This window comes from Tachypleus tridentatus, chromosome 7 (genome assembly GCF_004210375.1).
Source record: "Tachypleus tridentatus isolate NWPU-2018 chromosome 7, ASM421037v1, whole genome shotgun sequence".
Classification (NCBI taxonomy): Eukaryota; Metazoa; Arthropoda; class Merostomata; order Xiphosura; family Limulidae; genus Tachypleus; species Tachypleus tridentatus.
The window spans coordinates 109,188,070-109,210,750 of NC_134831.1; the positions used below are offsets into that span (position 1 = coordinate 109,188,070).

General features: G+C 33.1%; 1 protein-coding gene across 1 annotated transcript; it reads right to left on the bottom strand.

Annotated features, from left to right (window-relative positions):
* Positions 1-1,012: 1,012 nt before the first annotated feature.
* LOC143256380 (uncharacterized) lies at positions 1,013-17,615 on the bottom strand. The gene is made up of 4 exons (XM_076513555.1): positions 17,494-17,615; positions 13,955-14,038; positions 10,056-10,123; positions 1,013-5,575 (listed from the first exon to the last, which is right to left on the bottom strand). Exons 2-4 carry the CDS (start codon positions 13,977-13,979, stop codon positions 1,502-1,504), a joined length of 4,167 nt encoding a protein of 1,388 aa, XP_076369670.1. The 5' UTR covers positions 13,980-14,038; positions 17,494-17,615; the 3' UTR covers positions 1,013-1,501.
* Between the last annotated feature and the right edge of the window lie 5,066 nt (positions 17,616-22,681).

Consider the following 22,681-nt stretch of genomic DNA (forward strand, 5'->3'; position numbering starts at 1 on the left):
TTATTAAATTAAGAACAAATGAATTAATATTTCATACTGACTGTATTAAATTATCCATTCCTTGCATGCTGAAACATGTGTAATGATCTATCATTGTTATTCCTCTTCGTGAAAGCATGACTGACATTTGCCTGTCATCACTGCATGGGAATGCACTCTCTAACAATACATCTCCTAGCTCCACTTCATGGAATTATTACGTGATTCTCTCCGGTGACACCATTATCTTTACTCCCGAGGTTGAGATGGGTTGTGGTACCCTCTAGTGGCGTGCAACATGGAGATAACTATTGAGAGCATATATTACATGTAATATCAACTGTCAAAAGGATTTGTTACAATGTAGCATTCCAAATAGTTCTAAAAAAATAAATAATATAGATGGTATCGAAATGCAAACACATAGAGAAATCCACTTTACAAAATTGCAACCTTTATCTCTAGTCATCACCACCCATCGCCAACTCTTGGGCTGCTCTTTTACCAAAGAACAGTGGGATTGACTATCACTTTATAACGCTCTCATGGTTAAAAGGGTAAGCATGTTTGGTGCAACGGGAATTCGCACGCCATAACCACCTGGCTATGTCAGGCTTATACACCTGTCAAAGTAAATATAAATGTACTTATACACCTGTCAAAGTAAATATAGATGTATTCTAAATATGGCTGGTGTGAGAATTAAAATATAATATAAACAACGTTTCAACCTTCTTAGGTCATCTTCAGGTTAACAAAGAGAGTGAGCAACATTGTTCTCTGTTTATTTAATACCCACAACAACCGTCTTCAGAACACATTTTTACAAAGGAATAGCACCTGTTCTGATTGTTTAATACCATACTACTGCAAGATATACACCAGTCTGATTGGTTGATAGTGTAATAACAAAAAGCTACAAAGATTAACATCTGTTTCTGAAAAATGAACATATTTTGTGAGTAGAATTTTTGATGTGCACAGTTTCATACATTAATGATGTAATTTTCCAAACAAATATTTAGACTTGAAGTACGACATTCATATTTTATTAATTAATTGTGTATACAATTGCGCATGTCTTTTAATTGTACTCATTAGATCGCACGTGACAGCTTATATCACGTCCGTTACAACGTTATAGCGTTATTACAGGTGAAATAGACAAAAACATTTTGTGTGAATTAATGAGAAAAGGGTGGACACTAAGAAACACAACTTGAGGTTACCATTTAACTTAACAGCTCATTTCGACGTAAAGGTAAGTGGTACAATATGTTCATCATACGACCTGAGTTTACCAAGGTCTTCTCCTATTGTTTTGTAGGTTTTAAGGCAACAGTTGGAGTCACCTCGTAAACTCAGTCCACAAGTGACATAGTTCATCTTGTGAACTGAGTTTACCAAGGTCTTCTATTGTTTTTCTAAGTTTTGAGGTAAGGCTTGGAGCTACATCGTAAACACAGACCATAATATTTCTCAGATGCAAATAAATCTTTTATACTTTTAAGGGGTTTAAAAATCAGGAGACAAAAAGGTTTTGTTCTTTTTCCTCTAGGTGCTGGAAGTTTCGAAAATCTTGTTGTTTTTGACCGAGAGATTCTTCGATGCGAGATGTTTGTTTTAGAACAAATATTTGGTGTTCAACTGATAAAACTTTATCTGGTTCACAAGATGCCTCTCCTAGAGGTTCACACGTGAGTTTTCTGTGGTTAAAAATGGTGTCATTACCACACCAGAATTTTAGATCGATTGTTATTCCTCCATCTGCAGGAGCACACAGGTGAAAGAGCTGACACCCAGTGTCATAGTCAGGATAGTAGCCACCGGGAGGTTTGCCATCACACGTGAAGGACGTTATTGGCTTAGTTTGGTCACTTACTTCAGGTATGACATCTCTTCTACTACGTTTGGGATATTTGAAAGGCTTGTTTTTTACTTGTTTACCTCCAAGAAGGTAGTGTCGAACTTTATTATATATGAAATATTTGTTTACCTTCCAGCACTCGAAAGTTTCTTTTCCTTGGCAAGTTCCTGTTTCTTGATTGAAAGCAGTTCCATTAGCACAGAAAAGTCTGTAGTCAAGCAATTTGCCTTTCCCAAGAGGAATACAGACATGAAACATTTCACAGTCAGTTTCTATATCGCCATAGATATAACCTGCAACTTTGTCAGTACACTGAAAACTAGTTCTGTAGGGAACTCTCCAAGTCTCAATTTCTGATGGAAGAAGCGGTTTAGAACTACCATCCGAACGTTTGTTCCTCCGCATTTTTCTCTTTCTTTTACGAAATCGTCTTCCACCTCGTGGTCTGTTCACCTTGTCACCACTGGCTCTCGACCTAAATGCACTCACTGGAACAGTGTCATATGCCAAGTCACCACTGATTCTACTTTCAGAAATTACACCACTAGATTCCTCTGTGTTGCCAGAAATAGAAAAACGACGAAGCTGAGTGTTAGGAAAAGATTTAAAATTATCTCTATTATGGGGCATAGATGATAGAAGATCAGATAAACTATTGTTTTGTGGTTTTCTACTGAGGACAACTTCAGCATTTCTGTCTGGTGACTGATAAGAGAATAATGAAGTTTTTTCATCAAACTGACTATTTTCAACATTTTTATCTTCTTTGTTGGGGACAACATCAACATTTCTATCTGGTGACTGATACGAAAATAATGAAGTTTCTTCATCAAACTGACTGTTTCCAACAACTTTATCTTCTTTGTTGGGGACAACATCAACATTTCTATCTGGTGACTGATACGAAAATAATGAAGTTTCTTCATCAAACTGACTGTTTTCAACATTTTTATCTTCTTTGTTGGGGACAACATCAACATTTCTATCTGGTGACTGATACGAAAATAATGAAGTTTCTTCATCAAACTGACTGTTTCCAACAATTTTATCTTCTTTGTTGGGGACAACATCAACATTTCTATCTGGTGACTGATACGAAAATAATGAAGTTTCTTCATCAAACTGACTGTTTCCAACAATTTTATCTTCTTTGTTGGGGACAACATCAACATTTCTATCTGGTGACTGATACGAAAATAATGAAGTTTCTTCATCAAACTGACTGTTTCCAACAATTTTATCTTCTTTGTTGGGGACAACATCAACATTTCTATCTGGTGACTGATAAGAGAATAATGAAGTTCCTTCAGGAGGTTGACTACCTTCAACATTTTTATTATCTATATTTGTGATTGGAGTACTTTTTTGTTTTCGACGCGTTTCCATACTGGTTAGATTATGTTCTGAAGACTGAAAACTAGAAGCCGTTTTTGACTCTCCTGAATATGATTCCATTGAATAAGGCTGCAGTTCGTGTGCTTTTCCTAAAGTACTAGTGGCGTTCTTCTCAGGGTTATTATCAGTAATTGACCAAACATCAATACTGGTTGATGACTGTCGGTGGGGCTGGTGATAAAGATCGGCAAAGGGGTCACTCGGGAGATTGGAATTAAGATTTGTGTTACCCACAAACATATTTTGAATTGATTCGTTTGACTCGTTTCTCACTTGATCTTTCTGACGAAGTTTATCCACAGCAGTATTTTGACGACGTGTAAATGACAATCTAGAAGGCTGAGATGACGATGCTGCAGCAGGAACCTGAACATCATTTGAATGTTTCATTGAATCATGTGCTGAATTTTGTATACTGGTTCTACTGGCAACAGATGGTGTAAAATTATTTACTTCTTCTGTTACCAATTTAAAATTCTGAGTGCTACGTTTAGGTGCTGAGTCACCTAATAATATCAGCTTTGTTCCTTCGGATGTGTTTATTTGCTGTCGTCTGTAAAGACCATTCCTTCTCCTTAATGGACGACGTCTGCGACCTTGCCTACGTCTTAAACCACGACGACGATCATTATTAGAAATACGTCTGACGTCTTGTTGTTTGCGTGAAAGCATTTTTGGGCCATCAGCTACTAGCTGTGGTGGGGCAGTGGTTCTTCTGTACTGTTGTGTCCTAAAGTGTTTTCTCCTTGGTTCTTGATAAAATGGAATATTTGGTTTAATGTGATCCCTAAAGTTCTCTGACCTAATTGGACTAGAGTTATCTGGTGAATAAGACTCGAGAGTATCGCCTTTTCCTGCAATCCCGGGAGAGCCGGATGACTTCTCTGTTTTTCCAGATGAATTCAATAAGATGGGTTGGGGTTGCATTTCTGCAACATAAGAATTATTGGGTTTTTGAAAGATTCTTACTTCATCAACCGAAAGAGAAGGTGACTTAACATCATTATCATTAAACGATTCGCTATTTTTTGAATTTATCTCTTTATTAAACCCGTTTTCTAAAGTTACATCTTCTGCAGAAAGTAGTTTCGGCTGACTTACTGATTGGTAGAAAGACGGATTCACTGATATTTGTTGGTTAACTATAGGAGATTTAGAATTAGTTTCTCTCACATTTACCTTCAGCTCAGAATTTAGCGTTTGTTGACCTGTTGCCTGGACGACAGAATGATCCAGTGGTAAGGGGCTCTTAGAGTAAGTATTGAGTTTTTGAAAATTTGAATTTTCTTTCTTCAGTTGTAAATTCAACTGGATAAGTGGTTGCGCTTCAGTTATTGCTGGATGTTCAACTGGAATTTCTGGTGTACGACTATTGTCTGAAAGAGTTATTTTTTGGATGTTTGGAGGATCTTTGTATAAATGTTCGTTCTCTGGTCGCGAGATATCCTTTAGAAGTTCAGGTTGTGATTCTTTTAAAACATCTTCACTGCTCTGCCCAATAGGAGGTTGTAGTTCTGACGTTTTGAGAGACTGATAAACAAATGGGTTCACAAGTGGCTGTGTTTCTTCAGTGGCTGTGGTCAACTCAGTTGCCTGCATGGATAAAGTTGTAGTAATAGAACTGGTTCCAACAATGGCACTAGGTGGCTTGGACGTACCTGTTCTTCTCACATGAGTATAGAAAGTTTCTGAGTGATTTTCGGGAAGTACATTTACGTATGACGAGGGTGGAAAGGTTCTTTTGTGTGAAACACGTGAGTCACCAGTAACCCGTACAGTGCCTGTTTGTGCAAATTGTCTGGGACGCGACTGATTTCTTCTTCTGACTTTACCTGGTCTTCTTCTCAATTTTCTTCGACGTAGACGCCTTATTAGGGGTGATCTTTCTGTTACAAAGGATTCTCTCTGTTCTTCTGGAATTTGCAAATCTTCGCCAAAGTCGTTGATGTCACCTCTGGCAGATAATCGAGAAACCTCAGCTGATTGAGGAAATATTTTCATGAACTCAATGTGGTCAGAGAGGTCACCATAATCGTCTCGCCTTCTGTAGAAATCTCCGTGCAGATTCTCGTAGTAGTTTGTTGCTAGGCTACAATGCACTCGATCAGCTGGTCCACACACACGCGAAGCCTGATTGAAAAGAGTTCCGTTTGGACAGACGAAACTTGTTGGCTTCACCTGACCACCAATGTCAACCAAACAAACATGGTACACCCGACAGCGTGTTTCCAGGTCAGCATAGTACTCACCCAGTTTCTTGTGAGCACAGCTAAAGTTAGTCTCTGGAACCTCGTAGTCTTTGATGATCCTAGTTTCACGATAAGGGTGAACCCTCTGAAAGGAAATAAAAACAAAATAACAAAAGTCGTATTCGTAAAGGATGTGGAAATTACATTAAACTATATGCTGCGTCCACTATGGGAAACTAAACTGTAGAGTTACAACTAAGAAGACAAAAACAATTATAACTTAAATTATACACAAACTGTTCTAAACAGAGCTTTTCCCACAGTGTATTTGGAATGATACAAAACGTGAATATCAAGAAAATATTACTATTTAACAACAACAAAAGACAGAAAGTAGCACCCTCCTCAACAATGTTCATATCAGGAACATTCATGTCTCAAGAATCCTGGGGGTGGTTTACTGTTTAACAATAACAAAAGACAGAAATTAGCACCCTCCTCAACAACGTTCATATCAGGAACACTCGTGTCTCAAGAATCCTGGGGGTGTTTTACTGTTTAACAATAACAAAAGACAGAAAGTAGCACCCTCCTCAACAACGTTCATATCAGGAACACCCATGTCTCAAGAATCCTGGGGGTGTTTTACTGTTTAACAATAACAAAAGACAGAAAGTAGCACCCTCCTCAACAACGTTCATATCAGGAACACTCATGTCTCAAGAATCCTGGGGGTGTTTTACTGTTTAACAATAACAAAAGACAGAAAGTAGCACCCTCCTCAACAACGTTCATATCAGGAACACTCATGTCTCAAGAATCCTGGGGGTGTTTTACTGTTTAACAATAACAAACGACAGAAAGTAGCACCCTCCTCAACAATGTTCATATCAGGAACACCCATGTCTCAAGAATCCTGGGGGTGTTTTACTGTTTAACAATAACAAAAGACAGAAAGTAGCACCCTCCTCAACAACGTTCATATCAGGAACACTCATGTCTCAAGAATCCTGGGGGTGTTTTACTGTTTAACAATAACAAAAGACAGAAAGTAGCACCCTCCTCAACAACGTTCATATCAGGAACACTCATGTCTCAAGAATCCTGGGGGTGTTTTACTGTTTAACAATAACAAACGACAGAAAGTAGCACCCTCCTCAACAATGTTCATATCAGGAACACCCATGTCTCAAGAATCCTGGGGGTGTTTTACTGTTTAACAATAACAAAGACAGAAAGTAGCACCCTCCTCAACAACGTTCATATCAGGAACACTCATGTCTCAAGAATCCTGGGGGTGTTTTACTGTTTAACAATAACAAAAGACAGAAAGTAGCACCCTCCTCAACAACGTTCATATCAGGAACACTCATGTCTCAAGAATCCTGGGGGTGTTTCTCTTCTTTAAACAGTTAGTTAAACAGCAACTTGAAATAATATTATACACAACTTTTCTTATATTGCTCTAGCATTATAATCGTGGGATCTGAAATTAATCTGTTCAACTGTGTACATTCTACCTGAAATCAATGTGTCTGATTTAATATTAGTTTAGCTTTCCTGCAACGTTGGAAGATTATAAAGCATTACTTGTGTTTCTATCGCTTAGTTTCCACTAGAATCTAAGATTCTTTAAAGGTAAATAAAATTGCATGCGAACGAGAAACGGAAGTACACAACAGTAGATGGATTCTTCACCCAACAGTAGATGGATTCTTCTTTCTCACATGGGTCATTTCAGCAGTCATTTCAAGAGCTAGAAACGTCCGATCAACTATAAACTATTTTCACGTTACTGTTAAAACATGGGTATGCTAACATTTTCCAACAGATCTGAGGGATTACTTCAGATAACTATCAAAGATAAACAGTTTTATTATTTTTTTCATTTTATCCGCTTGTTTAAATGTAGAAATGATAATATTAAAGAAGTACTGAAAGTGGTTTATTCTCTATCACAGAACGTATCATTAATAAGATATAATAAATGTACAGAGAAACTAATAAAACATAACAGAAATATTTCACTAAGATCAAACTATGACAGTTCTCCTTTAAAATAATGCTATTAACATTAAAAATTTCACCATTTCTCATTTTCAGGACACTTGTCTTTCACATGAAAAATTTAATGTTGAGTTACAAGTAAGACTTTCTGTTGAACCGTAAAAACTAACGCACATGCGGAGGGAATTCGACCAAACCCCCTATTTTAATGTAAAAAACAAAAACTATGCTCACCTAGATAAAGTGTAGCTAGTTGTGTTTAACGTTTCATATATACTCCACATTATTCTGACAAACCAGTAGCATTTATGCCTTGAAATAGTCGCATGCAATGCCTTTTGTTGACACTTTATGATTGGAAGTACGAAGTTGTATTACTAGTGTCACGTCTTGTATGTCGGAATCTTTACAGTAGGTGTCTGTGATTTGCTGACGATAATTTGTAGCAGTAAACAAATAGTAACATAGTCCACTTGTTCTAGAACTGTATGTTCGTGTATTTTACGTGAAAAGTCACGTAACTGTTTAATTTAGTTTTAATTAAATCTAAATTTAATCTTATAGCACTTATTAATTCAAGTTTCCTAAGCTGAATGTTCCAAGTTGTCTAAGTGGAATGTCCCGTCCTTTGCACATAGATTGTACTTCACACAATATGTGTTGGAATTTCCTCTCAATAAGCATTCTACACACGGGCCTGGAACTTCCTGTTGAATCATAATTATGTTAAAAAGGCTTCTCCATGTCTCAGATGTAATGGTGTGACAAAATGAACAAGCGACAAGACCTGAACCAAGAACGATTATCTAATCCCCACACATATTTCTAAAAATGTTCTTATATTTAAAGATAGAAACTGATATTGAATTCAACAGTTTCTTATAAGATGAAGAAATAGCTTCTATAAGTAACAGGTCAGTACAAGTAAGAAACCTGTAGTACATAAGGTGATTGTGTTGTTACACAGCTTCTATAAGTAACAGGTCATTACAAGTAAGAAACCTGTAGTACATAAGGTGATTGTGTTGTTACTCAGCTTCTATAAGTAACAGGTCAGTACAAGTAAGAAACCTGTAGTACATGAGGTGATAGTGTTGTTACACAGCTCTAACAGTGAGTATCGTAAACCTTGATCTAGATATCATAGACCAAACCACGCGAGGGAGAATACATCCTGAAGGAACATCAGACGCTTTAGCAACTTTTGATAATTTCACATGGCGGTCTAAAAACGATTGGCCAATCTACAGAAACTGAAGAGTTCTACCGTTCGCTACAAGATTCATCTGACATCCGGGACACATATAGTATTGGTGTTAAAGGTAACATGAATTTTCATGTATAACATCTGTCACTGTGTGAATCAGATCAAACAAGTGAACTATAACTGTTATCGATTTGTCATTTTCAAACCAGATTCTTACATAACAACAAATAACACTGTTTATTTGATATAAACAGTGATATAAAATGATGTACTTATGATATAAAATGTAAGCTGGTCAGTCTTCCAGTTGTGATCTGTCTAACCTTTTATTATCAACTTTACTGTAATGATTTGATTCTTGCATGAAATACGAACAAAAGTCAATCAAACATTTATATACAGCATTAATAGCCTTCTCCAGTATTTTGCTCTTTATCTTACATTAATAGCCTTCTCCAGTATTTTGATGTTTGTCTTACATTAATAGCCTTCTCCGGTATTTTGCTGTTTATCTTACATTAATAGCTTTCTCGGGAATTTTGCTGTTTATCTTACATTAATAGCTTTCTCCGGTATTCTGCTGTTTATCTTACATTAATAGCTTTCTCCGGTATTTTGCTGTTTATCTTACATTAATAGCCTTCTCCGGTATTTTGCTGTTTATCTTACAATTTTCGTAATACCCTTGGAAATATTTTAACTGTGTTTTCATAAATTACGTTGTTTGTCAGTAATAAAAAAGGTACAATGAAAGAAACACTGAACAAAATTTTAATTCTAACTCTAAAATAATAATAATTTATATGAATATCTCAAAGTCGTCATGGTCCAAATAACTTACTATATAATTCAAACCATCTGCTTTGGTCTGGAGATACTTCAGTATAGAAATGCCCTGAAAATTTCAGCTTAAGCCACATTTCCGTGTAAATATAAATGCCTGAGAACGAATTAAAGTTAGAAACGCTTTCTCTAGTTCTATAATTCTAACACAATTTCACTAACACAACGTACCACGCAGAAAATGGACTTGGAATGACTTCACATAAAAAAGGTATTAGTCGTCCTTTACATAAAGAAATTCATGATACCGGTTTATACGTATTGTAGGTTCGTAGTCAACTATCACAACTTTTAACAGTTGCGTGTCTATAATAATTCTATGTGACTATATTCCAGTTTTTCAGTATCCGGGGGTTAAATACGTAACTGGTTCCAGCTAAACCTAGTATTCAACCCTAACTGTAAACACCTACCTGAAGTGTCAGCGACAAGTCACACATACATAAGTAGTTATAGTAGGCAAGACAAATATATGGTTAACCTGTTATGTAGTTATCTTTTTGTTTATTTTTATGATACATCTGATTAAATTTTTCAGACAGGATGCGCATAAAATTATGCTACGTACCTCTAAACCAATGGTTAATGTTCGGTGTCCTTCTAAACAGGAAACTGCTTGCCACGTAGTGACCAAACCTGTCAATTAAACCAACAGATTAATCAACTTGAAACTTTAAAAGATTTATTTACATGATGTATCTATCACTTGAAGCCTTAAACAGCATTTAAAGCGTTCTTTAAGTGTGGTTTTTTTTTTAAGTAGCTGCAAGTTAAAAACCAGGTTGATTCATAACGAGTATAAAAAATAAAAGTAACTAAATGCACAATAATTTTAAGAAATTTAAAATGAATAGTATGGCAGGAGATTTAGAAGATTATCAAAGATCAAGGAAGTTGATGAAGCAGGAAACTAGAACATTAAAAAAGATGTACGGAAAAATGTCGATAAAAATGTAAAATTAACAGTAAGAATTTCTTTAAATACATTAAAGGATAAACAAAATGTTAGGAGGGAGTAGGACCTTGAAGCATGATAAAGGAAGACTGATATTTGATGGCTATAAGATGGCTGGGTTGTTAAATTTAGATTATTATTTGTTTTTTTACTAATGAAGATTTAAGTAGAGTTCTATATCTTGAACAGTTGACAGGCAGAAACAAGATCGAACTATATAATTGTATTAATTCTGAGTGATTAATAAAATAATTGGGAAGTTTAAAGAATAATAAGGCTTCTGAGCCACATAGTATTTCCCCAGGGGTTTTTGTAGGATATACGAGCGACTTACTACTATTGTTTTGTCAGTCCTTGAATAGTGGGCAGGTACCAGAGTATTAGAAGTTGCCTTGAGGTACTTCTCTTATCAAGGGAGGTAATAAAAACTGTCCCAGCAATAAAAGACCCATTGCTTTTATTTCAGTTGTGAGAAAAGTTTTGGAAAGTCCGATAAAATACGCTTAAGAAGTCTTTTAATAAAGTGTAGAATTTTGTTGGATTGTCAACACAGTTTTACTAACGGAAAATTTTACCTTACTAATCTTTCGGCATTCTTTTAAAAGGTTACTGCTTATGTGGACGATGGTAATATTGTGTGTTTGGTGTATCTGGATTTTCAGAAAGTAGTTGTCAAGATGCATGTCACATAAAAAACTACTTGTAAAAAATTATATCTATATGTGTGAGGGATAAGTTGGTAAATTGGATAGCATAAAGGCTGAACGGGTCCGACTACAATATCGTATACTGTCTGTTGGGTTGCACAACAATATCCTGGTATACATTCAATTGTTTGGTTCCTACTATATCATTATGGTGCACATAACACTAGTTGGATCCTACTATAATATTCAGTAACATGTCAGAATATTGGTTTTATTATCCTTAATATTATATATAGTCGTAGCATCTAATACGTAGATTAAATAATATGATTGCTATAGCAGCTGTTTGTGACTTGTTGGTGACAAATTAAAAAACAAACGAACAGAACACATTCCACTTGTTTTCAAAATAATATATATATATATATATATTCGAACTAGTTACACGTGTGTACAACAAATTGTTTAGACAATAGAGATCACAGGGTTATCTTACCACTACGTATCTTTCTCTTGTCAAAAATCCTCTTAGGTCTATTCTAAGTTTACCTTTAATTTTCGTTGGCCGAACTTGTACCTCTAATGTCTTTCCTTTTTCTTCTGTTTTGTCTGTCTGCTGTTCCTGCTCGTCTCACACTATTTATATGTTTATCACTTGATCATCTGCTCGCCTTCTAGAAATCTCTTTATCTTTGACATTAATAAATTTCACTCGACGTTCAATGGCCTCACCATCAATGAAATATAAACACAACGCACACTTCTCTCTGAGTTACGTAACTAAACTTATCATTCTGTTTCCTTCAAAATACTGCACACTTCTCACTGAGTTACGTAACTAAACTTATCATTCTGCTTATTTCAAAATACTGCACACTTCTCACTGAGTTACGTAACTAAACTTATCATTCTGTTTCCTTCAAAATACTGCACATTTCTCACTGAGTTACGTAACTAAACTTATCATTCTGTTTCCTTTGCACACTTTCAAAATACTGCACTTCTCACTTCTCACTGAGTTACGTAACTAAACTTATCATTCTGTTTCCTTCAAAATACTGCACATTTCTCACTGAGTTACGTAACTAAACTTATCATTCTGTTTCCTTCAAAATACTGCACACTTCTCACTGAGTTACGTAACTAAACTTATCATTCTGCTTATTTCAAAATACTGCACACTTCTCACTGAGTTACGTAACTAAACTTATCATTCTGCTTATTTCAAAATACTGCACATTTCTCACTGAGTTACGTAACTAAACTTATCATTCTGTTTCCTTCAAAATACTGCACACTTCTCACTGAGTTACGTAACTAAACTTATCATTCTGTTTCCTTCAAAATACTGCACATTTCTCACTGAGTTACGTAACTAAACTTATCATTCTGTTTCCTTCAAAATACTGCACATTTCTCACTGAGTTACGTAACTAAACTTATCATTCTGTTTCCTTCAAAATAATTGCTTTTAATTGCCTTGTTATGAAAAACTAAACTCACAAAATAATACACTCTCTTATATCATGACAGAACACATACTGTCTGTTTAATCCTATTACAGTATCCTGGTACAGATACTGACTGCTAGATCCTACTACAATATCCTGTACATATACTGACTGCTAGATCCTACTACAATATCCTGTACATATACTGACTGCTAGATCCTACTACAATATCCTGTACATATACTGCCTGTTGGGTCCACCTATACTATCCTAGTAAATATACTGCCTGTTGGGTCCTACTACAGTATCTGGCTGCCTGTTGGGTTCTACTATAATATCGTGGAACATACACTGTCTTTTATTACCAGAGTCTCTCGATACAGCCGCAGTAATCATATCGTGAATGAATAAATGGATGAATGAACAGATTATTCTTTGCGAACAGGTTTTATTTTTTATCCAAGTTCTCTTTTACCAAACTTGTTTCATGTTTCCATGTCACTATCACGCCCTCTACCATTTTTATACACAGATACAAAATGCAAAAAAATAATAATAATAATGTTACAAATAGAAATGGATCAATAGTAAACTATTTTGTTAATGAATTACTTACAAACAATGGTTTGTCCAAACTGCTCCAGCTGTATCTTTATGAAAACCTTCGTAGAAAAGTCATTTCAAAAATAAAATAAAATATTTGTGGTGAAAAATTTGGAAAATCTATTATCTTTTCACCAAACATCACTAGTGAATGGAGAGCTAATTTCTTCTTTAGAGGAAGGTTACGACATTTTCCTATGGTCACGAGCACATGTACCACATGTAGTTCCGCGAGAAGAAGTTTAAAACATCGACTCCGAGAAATGAGGGTGAGTTACAGAACGTCCGATTTCAGATTCGGTACAAGCGATCTCTGACTACATACTTTGTGTTTAATAATCCCTTATGGCGACTATACCACGTCGATAAAAACACCCACTGAGCCACCTCGAGTTTTACTGGCAAGCTCATTTCTACTAGCTCTAGAACTGTGGGAGAACAAACCGAGTCACGAGCAAGCCACGTAAACTAATATATATTTTATTGTTATTTGTATTCTCGCTTTAGAATAGGCGCAAAATTTTTTTCCTTCCCAATCTCTTTTGCACGACTGTAGCTTCATGAAAGTAGAATATAGGGTTGCTATTCATGTCAGAAGTGAAAAAAAACTCAGGTAACCAGGTCACATTGAAAATACTCGTCCTACATTTCGTGTCTTTCTTTGTGTGTGTATGTTTGTGTTCACTTATTTGAGGAAAATTATAAAAAGGAACTTTTGTACATAGCGGGACATGATGTAATAACAAAATTATCATTTAGTTATCATTAATACATAAATAACACTAATTATATAAAATTAAAGGAAACAAACCTATAATATAAGTAAAGACCTGCATCCTTCAGTTTCCACGAAACACCAAATTGTTCACAAAGTCCTTTCACCTCGATAGAAGGCCTATATAGAATACTTAAGTCAATAAATAATGTTTCATGTTATTTTATATCGTTATGAATTCAAAATATTAAACATTTCGTTTCAGAAATTCTTTCGTTATGATTTGATTATAACTAAAACTTTTAGGATTTATAAAATATTGACGTAAACAGATCAAAGTAACAAACAAGTTAAGGAATGTATTCTAAATAATTGTACTATGTTGCAACAGTATACAAAAAATATCTGTATTTAATATTGGGCTCAAATAATGATATGTACGTTAGAATATCATATGGAAGTATCTATATTTAGTACTAGGTTCTAATAATAAGATCTACATTAGAACAGTATATTGAAGTATCTATATTTAGCACTTGGTTCTAAGAATGATATGTATGTTAGAACAGTATACTGAAGTACCTATATTTAACACTGGGTTCTAATAATGATATGTACGTTAAACAGTATACTGAAGTACCTATATTTAACACTGGGTTTTAATAATGATATGTACGTTAAACAGTATACTGAAGTACCTATATTTAACACTGGGTTTTAATAATGATATGTACGTTAAACAGTATACTGAAGTACCTATATTTAACACTGGGTTCTAATAATGATATGTACGTTAAACAGTATACTGAAGTACCTATATTTAACACTGGGTTTTAATAATGATATGTACGTTAAACAGTATACTGAAGTACCTATACTTAGCACTTGGTTCTAAGAATGATACGTACGTTAAACAATATACTTAAGAACCTACATCTCTTATTAGAGTTGTCTTTAGTTATAACCCACGTAGTCTACTTGTTTTCTATTAATCAAGGTAGATATTCCTACTTTAATTTTTTGTGTATTTCTGTTAAGTATTGAGATTTAGTAAAGTTCAATAAGTGTACACACCATTATGGTGTTAAGCAGTGAAAACCTAAAAGTATAAGTCGTACACGCGATGGACTACATAAATATTGTGCGATTACTTTAGTCAACATTGACAGCCACTAGATGGTCTACTTAACATGTGAGATGACCTTAAACAATAGTAGTAGCCACTAATTGTCACCATAGTATACCAAGATGACCATGGTCAACTAGATGGTTTAGTTAATATACCAAGATGGCTATAGACAACTGTGATAGTAACTAGATGGTCTCGTTAATACACCAAAATGACCATAGACAACTGTAATAGTAACTAGATGGTCTAGTTAATATATCAAGAAGACAATTATAACTAGATGGTCTAGTTAATATACCAAGATGGCTATAGACAACTGTGATAGTAACTAGATGGTCTCGTTAATGCACCAAAATGACCATAGACAACTGTAATAGTAACTAGATGGTCTAGTTAATATATCAAGAAGACAATTATAACTAGATGGTCTAGTTAATATACCAAGATGGCTATAGACAACTGTGATAGTAACTAGATGGTCTCGTTAATGACAAAATGACCATAGACAACTGTAATAGTAACTAGATGGTCTAGTTAATATATCAAGAAGACAATTATAACTAGATGGTCTAGTTAATATACCAAGATGGCCATAGACAACTGTGATAGTAACTAGATGGTCCAGTTAATATACCAAGATGACCAAACAACTGGGATAGTAACTAGGTGGTCTAATTAATATACAAAGATGACCATAGACAACTGTGAAAGCAAATGTAGTTGACAGAGAAACACCCCACTCTTGGAAATAAATATGCATAACATACCACAGGAGAAACGATAGCAAGTGGTAGTTAAATAGAATATCGTATGTTATATCACGAAGCAACTATTCATAAGATGATACATCATACTAAGTGTACCTATTTTCAAAAGGACATTCAATAACATGTTGTAACTATTCATATCATACCGTATGTTTCCTATTCACCAGAAGGTATAAGATATCATGTGGTCACTATTCACAGAAAGATATATCATATCACTTGGTAACAATTCACAAGAGGATTTCTGTGCGTGAAGTGTGAAAGATGTTATTAGAGTAATGCTAGTAATTAGAGTAATGCTAGTAATTAGAGTACTGTAGTAATTAGAGTAATGTTAGTAATTAGAGTACTGTAGTAATTAGAGTAATGTTCGTAATTAGAGTAATGCTAGTAATTAGAGTAATGTTATTAATTAGAGTACTGTAGTAATTAGAGTAATGTTCGTAATTAGAGTAATGCTAGTAATTAGAGTAATGCTAGTAATTAGAGTAATGTTAGTAATTAGAGTACTGTAGTAATTAGAGTAATGTTAGTAATTAGAGTAATGCTAGTAATTAGAGTAATTAGAGTAATAGTAATTAGTAATGCTAGTAATTAGAGTAATGTAATTAGAGTAATAGTAATTAGTAATGCTAGAGTATGCTAGTAATGTAGTAAGTAATGCTAATTAAAGTAATGTAGTAATTAGAGTAATGCTAAAAATTAGAGTAATGCTAGTAATTAGAGCAATGTTAGTAATTAGAGTAATGCTAGTAATTAGAGTAATGCTAGTAATTAGAGTAATGTTAGTAATTAGAGTAATATTAGTAATTAGAGTAATGTTAGTAATTAGAGTAATGTTAGGAGCTTTATGGGTGTGGAACTTGAGTACATTTATACGTTAAGCTTCATGTGGCCACTTTTCACAACAGAGAAACTTGCAAGTACGCTAGAAACACTTGTTTTCAGAGTTTGGTTTTATTTAGCTGAATTAAATAAATATGTAAAACATGGTGGTTATAACAACTGAAAAATAAGACATGAATTCCAATCATTGTCCATTTAATAATATATTGTTCATTCATTAGAATATAGGTTTATAATACGTAACTTCAGAAAATAACGTAGCAATTTGAAACTGAAAGCTTATATAAGCTTCTTATTTTTCTGTTATGTTACGTTCTATGGTTATAACTTTGTAATGTAATTATATTACGTTCTATGGTTATGACTTTGTAATGTAATTATATTACGTTCTATGGTTATGACTTTGTAATGTAATTATATTACGTTCTATGGTTATAGCTTTGTAATGTAATTATATTACGTTCTATGGTTATAGCTTTGTAAAGTAATTATATTACGTTCTATGGTTATAACTTTGTAATGTAATTATATTACGTTCCATGGTTATAACTTTGTAATGTAATTATATGACGTTCCATGGTTATAACTTTGTAATGTAATTATATGACGTTCCATGGTTATAACTTTGTAATGTAATTATATTACGTTCTATGGTTATAACTTTGTAATGTAATTATATTACGTTCTTTGGTTATAACTTTGTAATGTAATTATATTACGTTCCATGGTTATAACTTTGTAATGTAATTATATGACGTTCCATGGTTATAACTTTGTAATGTAATTATATTACGTTCTATGGTTATAACTTTGTAATGTAATTATATTACGTTCTTTGGTTATAACTTTGTAACGTAATTCATTTTTTTCTTTAGGAAAAGCAACATATTTACCTGAGTGAGGCCAGTCGGAGAGGAAGGAGTCTTCACTTCAAGTCTAGTTAAGAAGAACTGCACGTCTGGTGGTGACCAGGACACAGTTTCTCACCAGAGACTAGACTGTAAACCAGAATTTATTTGGGTCATTCTCGATTCTAGTTTTTCTTCTTCTAAACCGGTTGTCCTTGTAACTTTCAATCTACAAAGTTGATCTCGATTTTTGTTAATGAAAGGGAAAAAAATTGTGTTCTTCACGAAGAAAGTTGAACGTTTAAAGGAAAACGACAAAACATACTACAAGTGACGTCTGTTGTTCAACTTGATACATTTGTCAAATAATTTGGCGAAATAAACGCAAACTTGAGTCTAGGATGGAAAGCATTTGAAGTTACGTAGATAAAAACTGTTCTTCTCCATGGCTGCTTCATTGTAAAGCAGGAGTATGTAGAACAAATTATAGAACTCTACATCGTCCATTTAAAGTAACGGCCAGAAAGAGATGAATATCACCTTCAAGTTAACAAGATTCTAGCTGATATCACATTCTATATCATTTAATTAATGCTTAATATCACCTTCAAGTTAACAAAATTCTAGCTGATATCACATTCTATATCATTTAATTAATGCTTAATATCACCTTCATATATTACTTAATCTTCACACTGTATTTTACTTGATTAATCTCTAATTTCACACTTTATATTACTTGATTAATCTCTAATTTCACACTTTATATGAGTTGATTAATCTCTAATTTCACACTTTATATTACTTGATTAATCTCTAATTTCACACTGTATTTTATTTCATTAATCTCTAATTTCACACTGTATTTTATTTGATTAATCTCTAATTTCACACTATATATTACTTGATTAATCTCTAATTTCAGACTGTATTTTACTTAATTAATCTCTAATTTCAGACTGTATTTTACTTAATTAATCTCTAATTACAGACTGTATTTTACTTAATTAATCTCTAATTTCACACTGTATTTTACTTAATCTCTAATTTCATACTGCTGCTGGTGTTTGCTGCTTTGAATTAAGCACAAAGCTACACAATGGGCTATCTGTGCTCTGCCCACTACGGATATCGAAACCCGGTTTTTAGCGTTGTAAGCCCGCAGACATACTGCTGAGCCATTGGGGGACAATTTCATGCTGTATAATACTTAGTTAATCTCTAATTTTACACTGTATATTACTAAATTAATCGTTAAATTCATACTGTATATTAATTCATTAACCTCTGATTTCACACTGTATATTACTTAATTAATCTCTAATTTCAAACTATATATATTACTTAATTAATCGCTAATTTCATACTGTATATATTTCTTAATTAATCTCTAATATCACACTGTATATTACTTAATTAATCTCTGATTTCACACTATATATTAGTTAATTAATATCTAATTTCCAATGGGATGTAAACTAAATAATCTCTGATTTCACACTATATATTAGTTAATTAATCTCTAATTTCCAATGGGATGTAAACTAAATCATTTCTGTTTTTACACAAGATAGTAACTAAATCATTTCTATTTTTACACTAGATACACTCTAAATAATTTTTGCTTTCACACTAGATATTAACTAAACAATCTTTAATTTCCCACCAGATATTAATTAAATCGTATTTGATTTCACAATAGATATTAACTAAATAATCTTTGATTTTACTTTTCAACTAATGAAGTAATGTGTAAAAACAGAGTGAATGTTAAGCTACCTTTCTTTCTGAACACTTAATTAACTAATTATTATACACAGCGATAAGTCTGCGGAATTATAGCGATAGGATTCAATTTTCTCTGCTGCTGATGGACACAGCACAGATATAACATTGTGTAATTTATGCTTACATACAAAACAAACAAATAAATCCTTATACAGGATGGACGCTAACCTGTCATCTTCTTTGTTCTTTCTTTCTCTCTCTTCCTAAACTGATTTAATCCAATTCTAAAATATATCCACAAGCTATAACTGTGTGTGAACAGTTTTGAAGGTCATAACTTCTTTTTGATATAGACGTAGAGAAAGGCGTGGTCTGAACGAATTAGTTTTTATAAGGGAGAAAAAAGAACTTTCACGAAAGAAGGTTACTATCTCTATGTCTTACACGAAAGAAGGTTACTATCTCTAGAACTTTCACGAAAGAAGGTTACTATCTCTAGAACTTACACGAAAGAAGGTTACTATCTCTAGAACTTTCACGAAAGAAGGTTACTATCTCTAGAACTTACACGAAAGAAGGTTACTATCTCTATGTCTTACACGAAAAAAGGTTACTATCTCTATGTCTTACACGAAAGAAGGTTACTATCTCTAGAACTTTCACGAAAGAAGGTTACTATCTCTATGTCTTACAGATAAATGTTTTCACTCCTCAACAGCGAAACAGATATATTGTTCCATTGTAAAAGCTTTCGGTCAAGGTGATTTAATTCGTATTTTATTCTTTAAAATGTTATTTTATTGAAGTAAAAACAAGGACTAATTTAGCAGTATAAGACTAGAGGGAAGGCAGCTAGTAATCATCACCCACCGCCAACTCTTGGGCTACTCTTTTACCAACGAAAAGTGGGTTTGGCTGTCACTTTTTTTTAAACGCCCCCACGGCTAAAAGGAAGAACATGTTTTGTGAGACGGGGATTCGAACCCGTGACCCTCAGATTGGGAGTCGAAAGCCTTAACCCACTTGGCCATGCCGGGCCGTAATCTCGGTTGGATGTTGTGTTCTAGTTCAGTTTTCTCATCACCTCAGGCAACGAGAATAATTTATTTATTTCTCACACTTTTTATTAATGTAGACTATGTTTCTATTTATTGTACTTTTTATTATTGTAGACTACGTTCCTATTTTTTGGACTTTTTATTGTTGTAGACTATGTTTCTCTTTATTGTACTTTGTACTGTTGTAGACTATGTTTCTCTTTATTGTACTTTGTACTGTTGTAGACTATGTTTCTCTTTATTGTACTTTGTACTGTTGTAGACTATGTTTCTATTTATTGTAGACTATGTTTCTGTTTATTGTACTTTTTATTATTGTACACTATGATTCTATTTTTTGTACTTTTTATTATTCTAGACTATGTTTCTAATTTTTGTACTTTTTATTATTGTAGACTATGTTTCTATTAATTGTACTTTTTATTGTTGTAGACTATGTTTTTGTTTATTGTACGTTTTATTATTGTACACTATGATTCTATTTATTATACTTTTATTATTGTAGACTATGTTTCTATTTTTTGTACTTTTTATTATTGTAGACTATGTTTCTATTTTTTGTACTTTTTATTATTGTAGACTATGTTTCTATTTTTTGTACTTTTTATTGTTGTAGACTATGTTTCTATTTTTTGTACTTTTTATTGTTGTAGGCTATGTTTCGATTTTTTGTACTTTTTATTGTTGTAGGCTATGTTTCGATTTTTTTCACTTTCAGACGTTCATAGATTTGGAGAGTGACTGAAATTATTCTGAGAGTATGAAAAACGATTTTAAACAATATAAAACCAAATGTGTAATTTTAGGAAATTATGCTCTGTAAGGTTTGAAGTTTTGCTTCCACCATACACTTATATACTAGAGATAAGAATACGAATAATCTAATATGTAAGTGACTGACGTTATTTATTAGAGAGGTTAGTCCTATCACTTCTGTCTCATAGTGGTTCAGAGAAGTCAGAATAACTGCTAAAATTTGGGTATCGATATCTTTCACAAGCAGAGCATAAACAGTTCAATGTTGTCGCTTGGCACTTAATAACAACCATACCTATCACTTACACAGCATTAAGTAAGTTAAAAACTTTAAATTTGTAGAAGTTTCAGTTGAGAAAGTGAAATGTTTTCATTTATTCAAGTGGACTAGACTTCCCATTTTTTTCTAGTAAGTCGTTGAAAAAGGAATACACTCAATAATAGAAGAAAGATAAATACATCAATATTAATAAATACATCAATATTGGTATATACATTAATATTAATAAATACATCTATATTATTAAATTCATCAATATTAATAAATACATAAACATTATTAAATACATCAGTATTAATAAATACATAAACATTATTAAATATATCAATATTAAGAAATACATAAACATTATTAAATACATCAATATTAATACACACATAAACATTATTAAATACATCAAATATTAAATACATCAATATTGTTAAATACATCAATATTGTTAAATACATTAATATTAATAAATACATCAATATTATTAAATACGTAAACATTATTAAATACATCAATATTAATAAAAATAAAAAAATGAAAATAATGACGAATTAAATCCCATTTTTAAAAATAAATAATCGACAAATGGTTGAAGGTTTGAGTTCAGCAATATACGTATGTCTAAACGTATAACGTTCTACAGGCTTTTAAATTGTTTCAGAATATCTTAATGAGATATGTCTTTTAGTTTTAATGAAGTTCTGTTATAGAGCAAAACAAACGTACATAATAAACGTGGATTGTGCTTAGTCTGAAGATTACCAGTGAATAAATAATTTCGATCATTTTAGTTTATGCAGCACTAGTTACCAACGAACATATATTTTTATAATCTATGTATTACCACCTTTATAATGAGCATAACTTTTATTTATTCTATGCACTACTACTTACCCATGAACTGGTATTATTTTTACTCTATGTATTAGCGCGTTACTAATTAAATTGTATTACCAGTCAATAATAAACATGGATTTTTTTTAGTCTATGCATTAAAAGCTACTGATGCACTTGGATTCTATTCAGTCAACATATTACTACATTATTAATAAAGTAGAAACTTTCATTTTGTTTATGAAATATACGTGTTAATATTCGAGCCCGAGCGATACTACATTTGTAGCAAGTCTGATTCAGGTGCGACAGAAACAACTTAATTACAATGTACTCTCACATTAATCCACCAAGGGTGTCATTTGTTATGCAGTGATTTCATTGTTTAAGAGATAGAATAAAGAAGCTGTTATAATTATTAAAAAAACACTTAAGGTATGAAATAAAGTTTTATCGGGGTGTGATATGTTTAGCCTTATACTGACATATCTAAGGAAATGGTAGGTGTATCCCAGTCCACACCAACCACTGGACCTAACTCACATCTCTAGACATATGGTACATGTATTCCAAACCACACCACCTA

Bases quoted from the DNA above. Each gene is read 5' to 3' on its own strand.
- LOC143256380 (XM_076513555.1), bottom strand. From the start codon at position 13,979: ATGCAGGTCTTTACTTATATTATAG. The intron at 10,124-13,954 runs GTTTGTTTCCTT...TTTAATTGACAG, and splicing joins GGTCTTTACTTATATTATAG to GTTTGGTCACTACGTGGCAA. The intron at 5,576-10,055 runs GTACGTAGCATA...ATTTCCTTTCAG, and splicing joins CATTAACCATTGGTTTAGAG to AGGGTTCACCCTTATCGTGA.